Source organism: Ylistrum balloti, unplaced genomic scaffold (genome assembly GCF_031769215.1).
Source record: "Ylistrum balloti isolate Yb309-2 unplaced genomic scaffold, AGI_CSIRO_Ybal_v1 Utg371032, whole genome shotgun sequence".
Classification (NCBI taxonomy): Eukaryota; Metazoa; Mollusca; class Bivalvia; order Pectinida; family Pectinidae; genus Ylistrum; species Ylistrum balloti.
In genome coordinates this window covers 1-9,640 of record NW_026782573.1, presented here as the reverse complement: position 1 = coordinate 9,640, position 9,640 = coordinate 1, and the positions used below count along the sequence as shown (strand labels likewise).

The 9,640-nt window shown below is 33.4% G+C and overlaps 1 protein-coding gene across 1 annotated transcript; it reads left to right on the top strand.

Annotated features, from left to right (window-relative positions):
• The first annotated feature begins 1,378 nt into the window (after positions 1-1,378).
• Positions 1,379-7,455, top strand: LOC132560217 (oxidoreductase HTATIP2-like). The gene is made up of 6 exons (XM_060224877.1): positions 1,379-1,427; positions 2,993-3,193; positions 4,117-4,224; positions 5,272-5,409; positions 5,712-5,773; positions 6,328-7,455. Exons 2-6 carry the CDS (start codon positions 3,005-3,007, stop codon positions 6,545-6,547), a joined length of 717 nt encoding a protein of 238 aa, XP_060080860.1. The 5' UTR covers positions 1,379-1,427; positions 2,993-3,004; the 3' UTR covers positions 6,548-7,455.
• Positions 7,456-9,640: the final 2,185 nt, after the last annotated feature.

Genomic DNA, 9,640 nt, shown 5'->3' with positions numbered 1-9,640 from the left:
GTTAGTCCTACTGTATGTACGCACTCCTTAGTTTATCGAACGTTTATCCTATAATTATTCTCTCGTAAATGCCCCATTTTATCTCTAAGCTTTGTCTATTGTCTCTTCCGCAACATATAGTATCTCGAACGGTAGCCTTACTATATTTCTCACTACATAATATCTCGATCGTGATGCCCACTGTCTCGCACGCATCCCATAGTTTCTCGAACGTTAGGTCTACAGTCTCGTCCGCACTACATGATATCTCAATCGTTAGGCCTACTGTCTCGTATGCAACTCTTAGTATCTCGAACGTTAATCCTATTATCTCGTGCGCACCTCAACGTATTTCGAACGTTAGGTCTACTGTCTCGTACCCACCACTTAGTATCTCGACCGTTAGTCCTATTAAAATTAATCGGTGTTGAAAAATAACAAGGAAGGTTCCAAATCTAATTGAAATTTCTGTCTTATGATTAATGTGGCCTCTGATGGTGATGGCTGCTACTAATGTATTCTGAGGTGTTTCTAGTTAAGGGCAAAGTAAACAGGAAAGTGGGGTCATATTTGCAAACATTAATGGACGATATAGATATGATAATGAGAGTGTAGTATGTGTTTAAACTCATTTGAATTATCGCACGACATGGAACAAGAAATAATTCAACGTTCAATACATATTCACCATAAATATTGCAGGTTTATGTATTTCAGTGACAGATGTTACTAAGCTTGGGACATTGCTAATGACTACATGTAATGTATTTTGATCATGGACAATTATTTGTGTTCAGTTTCATTCAAACAACATTGCCTCGAAAAACAACAAGAAAATATCAACATGTCAACATAATTATAAACCAAACCCCGACACCCCCCTACCCCATATAACGAATTGTATCAGTTCGGCTAGACGCCGGATACGCTGCTAAGTAACGACTTTTCTAAAAACACAAAATTTGTTCGTCCTATTGAACGAATGCTTCATGATACATAGTTATTTCAGTAAAATTTGATATTACGCAAGACGTTTATCAGTTTTCTTAATTTCTATTTGAATCATGTAAAGAAATTGATTTTTCTTACATTGAATGAGTGATTTTACACGAGTTAAACTATTAACCATTTGATCAATATATAAATAATAACACGCGATATAATGTTGTTTCGGTTTTCATTTTGTTTGTTATCTAAGATTTATCCAAAATCGATGTTAAAAGACATGTTTGTATCTGTACGAAAACGTGGACGAATTACGAGAGTACTATGTGTATACACATGAAGACGGTAGCTTTGTACACGTGTCCCGTTTCACCGATATCAGCGTTACAGTTTGTGACCCCGTAATGTTTTAATGTTACTGGTATGCGGACAGCCGAACGATAGATCAGATCGATTGGTTGGAATACTGTTGTGGACCGTTTCTCAAATAAGATTTCAAAAATGTAAGTATACTTCCTACTAACCCACTTGTAATGGAGTAGACACAGCGATCGTATTTACATATCTGTATATATATATACACTGTTGAATTGGTCACTCGTAATCAGCTATTTATAGCCATTCTTTATGATGTTTACAAATACCGGTTATATCGACATTACCATAAAATTGCTATAATTACCGTAGATTTGGCTTTTATATATTGGTATATACCTTAAACTCTTTAGATATATGACAATTTTTTAAATTTAGTGTGAAGTGTATGTGTTTATCGGAAGATTAAAGGAAATGACCTATTTGTACTCTGAGGATAGGTCACTACACTAAGCCAATACACTAATCATGTGGTATTCGACGTACAGCTGACCGCGAGGTGAAAGATAGGATTACCCTTAGAAAGGGGAGATGGAACTAATAAAAAAAAAAACCCTCATACACACAGATATAAATAACCTTTAATGTGTCAACAAAGATTCAGTGTTTAAATACATAATGGATAAACAAAATGTTATCGTTCTCAAGCTGACCCAGTTATGATACAGATCGATGGTCATATATCCGTTTGTGTATAAGTTAAATATCCATGCAGATGTTTTTATCCGATGTATTTACTATATTTATGTTTATGTATAACGTATGCCTTTAGTATTTTAGCATTTTTAGAATTATTTCCATTGCAAGAACATATCCCCATGTTTATCTGACCCAAGCTCACATTCTTAGTTTGATCAGTTAAGCCAAGTATGCGTTTCGTTGACTACATGAATATCTTACTATCCCAGATCCTCGTTTTCGCTATAACGCAGAAAAGTTCTGTAGTTGAGACCTGTATTGAGGTAAAGGTGTACTCTGGTTCCCAGAAATAAAACAACATCACTATTTTACTTAGAAATTGTAGACATGAAAGCTACGTAAATATATGATTCAGCATTAAGTTTGCACCACGCCAAACAGGTGTTCGTGTATTGACAACTGGTTTGATAACTGTTTATCCAATTTGATAACAGCTATTTTTTTATTTGCAGAATTTTCTTATCGTAATGAAATTAAGTCACATTTTTAAACTAGATAAAAGTACTGTATTGGGATTTTTGCGGAACCGGCTGATTATTTTCAGTTATTATTGTTAAAATAATGCTTTACTGATATTAGCAGAGTTGAAGAATTTTTGTAACTGTAGAATTTTGAGGAAAATTGTTGTGTCGTTTCTTGTCGTAGTCAAGCGGTACAAGGATATGAGAAAGACAGCTTTTGTCATCGGCTACACTGGGGAGTGTGGGGGAAGACATTTTTCCACCCTATTGTCTGTTCTATAGTAACGTTATTTATTATCAGCCATTGTGGCGGTTTTTTTTGTTAACCCCACATTGGCTTTTTATTATAATTACTTAAAAAATCATCTTTTGTTCATTTTATGGTTTATGTAACTGTAAGATATGTTTTTAATTTCATAAATAAATACAAAGTCACCCTCTCTGTAAGGGTGGTCTTTTTCATTCATACTCATTGTTGTGTCGTTTCTTGTCGTAGTGTGCAGATACATAAAATAATGCTTTACTGATATTAGCAGAGTAGAAGAATGACTGAGAATTTTGAGGAAAAAGTCAAGCGGTACAAGGATATGGGAAAGACGGCTTTTGTCATCGGCTACACTGGGGAGTGTGGGAAGGAGCTCGTCAAAGCCTTGTCAAAGAATAAGATATTCAGCAAAGTGGTCCTCGTCGGTCGCAGAAAAGTGGACCTCAGTCCTGATCCTGGACCAGAGTTTGTATGTTTTTTTAAACTGTTCGTTTTTATATCATTGAATTAATTTCTTAAAATCACTCTCCTTTTCCTGAAATTCGAATAAATAATCTAATTTTAATATTGGTGTGTAATTCATTTCTATAACATGTTGACAGACTTGTTTACATTTAAACAGCACGCAGGAAATTATGACGTCATATACCTAAACTGCATCGTACACACTTTATACGTCGTGATTGACCTTAAGTACCAAAACTTCCTATGTTACTCATTTCTTTAATAAGCTATATCGATATTTACCATAGTCACTGATCATTATATTTATATATGATAACTGTGGGGCTCGACTACCGTGGTTCCTTTATGTCATTTCGTGGACATGTGATTTCTTGGATGCAATACAGTTCTATAAATTTATTTATACCAATTTCAACAGTTCTTGAATATGTGTGAATGCGTGGATTAAAAGTACCAAGGAAATCAACGAAAAACACACGAAAGTTAATGAATTTACTGTACAACACAGTTATCGGAATAAGAATCGGGTCCTATCCCTTGTTATTACCCATTGGATCCAACAGAAATAAAATAAATACTTTATAATCTTTCTCAGCAAGAACTAGATAAGCATGGCTAAATAAATATATAAGTATTTTGAATATATAAGTATATGTCCCTTTGTTGAATCGTTAAAAGGGCAAGACAAACGCACAAATACATCGTTTACGAAAAGTCAAAATATTATTTCATAATAATCATAAAATCAAATAATTAAATTATATGAATTACGAAATTAATTTTTCATATTCTTATTCTGGTAGATTTTTTTCTGATATTCTAACTGTTCGGAGGGAGAGTGATGGGAAAGGTTTGTGATTTTAGATATTTATATTTCGCTATCATTTTGATGCTTGTAACGAATAACAATTTAATGTTTACCAACAGGAACAAAGAATTGTTGATTATGATAAGCTGGAGGACCACACAGAAGCTTTCCAAGGAGCCCATGTAGGCTACTGTTGTTTGGGTACAACAAAAGGAAAAGCAGGAAAGGTAATGCCGTAGTGCTAAGAAAGTGGAATTCATGTGTCCATGAACGACATCTGTTTATATGTTTTTCATAAAAATGCGGTCATTGTGAGCGAATATGGAATCGTATTTATGTTTATCACATAGGGAACCTGCAGTAATATGATTCTTTTACTGATAGCGTATTACACTTGTAATAATACTATTGTTATGTCACCTGTATATGACGTCACACGATTGTTTCGATGTTGACAAACATATAAAATGTGTTTAAACTGAAGTTTACGCTGGTCGTTGGTCAGGATTTAGAAACACCTTTTGTAAAATACGCAAAAATAAATATATCAGAAATGTGTTTATCTGATATTTGACAGACATGAAAAAATAAATCTATGATGATAAATTGGAACTAAGCGAATAATCTCTTTATTCGTCAATTTTGACAAAAAATAAATAATAAAAAAAAAACCATGCAATTGAGTCACTGTCAATAGCAAAAAGCAAAAGGAAAGAATGAATGGGAAGCGAAAAACTACGGGTTAACAGATATCATTGACGTGAGCTTCAGATTATGTTCAATAATTGAATATTATTGGCCGATGTCAAATTGTACATATCCATTGAAGTTAGCTCTATTCCTAGTTTAGGGGTTCCATGCAGGATGTTGGTACTTCAGAGAGATTAAGTTAACATCATTTTCACTGGGAAATCGTTTTACCCTTTTCAGAGCCTGCCCTTTTTTTCCCTCGCGAAGCCATAAGTGACCACTACAGACATTTCTGCATATCAAATATTGTACAAAATTGAGCTTAGATTATGATGATGTTGATATGTATTTTCATTTTCCATTCTGTTTACCTTTGTTATAAGTGACCATTACATGATAGCCACTGGGCACTAACAGCTCTACCGTTGTATCACGAGGTTAAAATCTATACTTATTTTGAACTGTTTTTTTTTTTTTTTTTTTTAAATATTTCGGTATTTTCTTTATTTTTATCATTGACAACAACACGGAAGTCTTCGCCAAAATATTTTGCTAACTTTAAATGTTTGTTTTACTTTTTACAGGAAGGTTTTATAAAGGTAGATAGGGATTACGTAATTAAAAGTGCAGAAATAGCAAAGTCAAATGGCTGTCAACATTTTAGCGTGATAACAGCTTCAACCGCAAATAAGAACAGTATGTTTCTCTACGTAAAGACCAAGGTTTGTAAATAAATAAAAGTATACAAAAGACACACATGCTAAAGACCTAAATTTTGAAGCATAGCAGGCGACTGAGGAAAACTGAAAGTGTAGGACAGAAAAGTCAAATATAGACATACAATGAATTTTCCATGTAATATATTCATGTATTTTTTCCTTTTTAAATGAAAAAAAAAATCCTCAGAAATTAAAATAGATACAGAAATTGTCCACTTCTAATAACTGTTTTTCGTATCTGAAGATCATATATCTAATGTCATACATTGTGCATTAATTAGGTATTATTTTGCTCTGTGTTACAGGGAGAAGTAGAAGATGCACTGAAAAATATGGCGTTTGACAAATTAACTATCTTTAAACCAGCGTAAGTATTAATCGCATTCGAACAAATACATATTTGATGTCTTCTGTTTGTTTGTATGTATGTACGTTTATGTTTAGAGAATACGACTAGCTTATCCCGAAATGCTTTCGACAAGGTTTGGATTCGGCGCATTTCACATTTGATATCACGGAATTATCATTAAAAAATCGTTTGATTTCCACAAATTCCGTATACTTCGTTAAGGTTTGAACACTCTCCCTATTTGCAATGCTTTCATTACTTTTCTGCTCTCTTAGTATTTTTAGTTCGCTTTTGACCATGCCATGGTCTGCCCTAAGATTTTACATGGTATTTTCCTTTTTTAAATTTTAACAATATTATGAGACAAGGACACGACCACACCTGGTTACGACTTTTTAATATACTTGTCCACCTTCTACTCGGTAACCCTGTAATTTTATGATTTGTCCACTGTGACGTGGACATTTCCCTGGAAATTTAACCCTGTGTCAAATTTCCTCGTGAAATAAAGCCACTTATCCAACCCTCCCCAGCTTTCTTAAGTACAAATGTATTTCATTCTATATATTCAGAGTCCTGTTATGTGATCGTGCAGAAACACGCATAGGAGAACGAATTGCAACGACTATTATGAAACCCTGGACAATGATGTTTCCCACCACTGGGTCAGTACCTACAGCGTATGTGGGTAGAGCGATGGTTATAGACACAGTGACACCGGGTGATGAAAAACTCAGGATCTACAACAATGGCGAGATACATGGATTGGTCAAACAAGACGGAAAGAAATGACGAGGCCTTGAAAAGCAAAAAGTGCATATCTATTCTCAAAATCATTGGCTGATTTTCGCTATCCTCTGTCGATGTTTGGGAAAATTATAAATTTTTGCACAGCAGGGAAATTCGGAATCTCGACATCGTCATTAGTATCGCTTCCATATTTTACACTTAATTTGCTTATTGTGAAGTAGCAGTTACTATTGATGCTGATTTCGGGGTTTCACCCGATCTAAATATATTTATCAAACAACCATGAGCTGATGAAAAGTTTAATATTTTCTAATAAGAATAAAAATAAATCGGGTTTTAGAGCCTTCCGAAGGTATGAAGTTTTAAACATAACGTTAGATATACATTGTATATGAATTATATAGACGTACGACGTATTGTGATAGAACTGGACCTTTCTGTGAATGGTTCAGTTGAACACATTTCCATTCGTTAAGCACATGAACTAGTTATTTTTATCAAATACATCCATTTTTCAAAGAACAAAACACACTGTATAAGTCAAAAATGTGTGCTTATGCACGACAACCATGTCAAGGATTTGAAATCGATGTAATGAGAAAAACATTTATATGAATTATGTTGGTCAAGATATTTTTAATCCAATAATCGGGTCGGCTGTTCTCATTACATGCTGTGATAAGTGTATTGTGGGTAATGAAGTTCGAACGACACTTCCTGGTAAGGCAGATTATATGTGCAGCATGAGAGCTTTTATTTACCATGAGACACTCGCTGAGTTAGCCTTTAAAGCATAAGATATAATATTTGATTCAGCAATTTTGTTGTTTTTGCTGCTGCTTTCGGGCATGCAATATTGCAGTTCTAGTCTTAATATACTTAGATCTGCAATGTGATCTACCTTATATTTACAAACACATAGAACTATATGAAACATTTTTCATTTTTGTCTCAAGACATCTATATATGTTTTTCATTAAAATGATTAACTCTTTTCAGTTCCCAAATGACAGATTGGATTACTGATAAGCCTTGGTCGTTTGCATTAGTCATTGTTATCAGTGGTGTAGTACCTATCGCAACACCGGGTCTTTTTTGTTTTTATACTTTCCTAAGTGTCTTCTTGCATATTCTTTTATATTTTGCCTTCGTCAAATAAATTTTGTTTTCCGGTTCTGTTGACATGTCTATATTTCCATTTCCCCCTCTTTTTATTGTTTTTGTTATTAATGCTTTTGTTTAAATTAAATACCTTTGGTTGTCAGAACACATCAACTACTAGACTTTTGAGTGCTAAAACCAGCAGTGTAATAAAGAATTATGGATAAATTGATCCACGCCGTATGTGTATTTGGTGACATCTTGATAGTAATTAACTTTTCTATCGTTTTTATTATGACGCTGTATACCGGTGTACATAGTACAAGGTTATTTTCGCTCTTGTACCATTAATCACGAATTTACCTCATGTTTATTCCGCCCTGTGCGAAATATATAAAAAGATTATATGAGTAAAACAAATTTTCGACCCCATCTTAAAATCGATCTTCTTGTTCATGGCAGAAAGGTGCAAAATTAAACATAAACGAACATTTCCCTGTATGCATTATTCAATTAATATTGATAGTCTAGATATGTAGACATGTATTTTTAGTAAGTTATTATTTCATAATGCTAATGATCAATGGAATATCATACTTCGTATTGTCTTTACAGCTCACATATTAAATAAATAATGTTTTTAATAAAATTCGGACGCAATCTTGTCTTTTCCTATCATGGATGATTTTTCATGAAACTAGACACACAGACGCTGAGGAATAAATTTAATAGGCCGTCAGCAGCAGAAAGATATTTTAAGTAATGAATGAAAATCCATGTACAGTAAGTAATAATAAAAAGGGCCGTTTAAATCGATTAAATCTTTGAATACAATTCCTAATGTGAGCAAATTGTCTTATCGGCATTCGAAAGTTTCAAATTCTCCTTGTTATTCGCTGTGACCGTTTGCTCAAAAGGTTAACAAAAGCTACTTTGTTTTCAAGTATATTTTACGGATTAATTTTGTCAATCGTCTATTTCGTATTTATATTCGTAAACACAATGTCACTGTTAATAAAGAATACAGGGAGTTTGATGTAAATAAACAATTTAATTATGACGAAATTAGTGTTAAATGAAAGCATGTGACTGTCTTGTCATGGGATTTATAGTCGTTATAAATGCCATTTAAAATAAATCCAGCTGCTGAGAAGCACTTTCTGAGGGAAAAATACTGATTTTGTAAAACAAAAGTCGGGTCAATGCAGCAAAAGGTATATCCGATTTATATTACAATTCCTGATGCGCTAAGTTTAGCCCACCCAAATGTACAACCTCATAACATGTTTCATAATATATACATATCTATGTATATTAAGTTTTATTATTTTTGCTATTTTATGAACCATTTTCGCTCATATAGATAATTTTATTGGTAGATAGCCAAATAGACTTCTACAAGGGGACACCGCCTTACATTAAGCATGACTATTCATTGAGTGATAAACTTAACAAACAAAAATTGCCTAAAATAATCCATCTCTTATCCATAATAAATAATCATATTGATATCAATTTAGTCTATAACTACTTGTAGCCGGAGTAGTCGTGCAGGCGTTGTTTTTACTATTATTAGCACTCTTTACGGAATGCCTATACATAGGGCTCCGGGTAGTGTACTAGCCTTCCTGATAAGACGGTGAAGTATTTATGCTACCTAACGATTTTACATAAAGTGACGAACAGGTTGGTCAACGAGTAGCATATGTTGTTCAGATAGCTTTAAGTGGAATCTAATCATAAACCGATCATGTAAGTATATATCATATTCTGTACAATTTTACAACACAGTATGCTAATACGATTATTCATTTAAGCATACTTGCTAACGACGCAGGAAATACTGGTAATTTGGCTATTCATGACAACTCAGCATAGATTTACTAATCCGCCATATTTGTGTTACTTAAGATCCTGGTAGTTTAATTATATAGCTGTAGTACTGTAGTACACAACATATTAAAATTTTCAGTAGCGTGATCGTGTGCTCATTCATGAAGATTAAACACATATTCGATTACATATGTATGTGTA

What these genes read in the sequence shown, in the direction of transcription:
- LOC132560217 (XM_060224877.1), top strand. Translation starts at nt 3,005, where the DNA reads ATGACTGAGAATTTTGAGGAAAAAGTCAAGCGGTACAAGGATATGGGA. An exon ending in TTCTCTACGTAAAGACCAAG is followed by an intron (nt 5,410 to 5,711) that starts GTTTGTAAATAA and finishes TCTGTGTTACAG; the next exon opens with GGAGAAGTAGAAGATGCACT. An exon ending in TTAACTATCTTTAAACCAGC is followed by an intron (nt 5,774 to 6,327) that starts GTAAGTATTAAT and finishes CTATATATTCAG; the next exon opens with AGTCCTGTTATGTGATCGTG.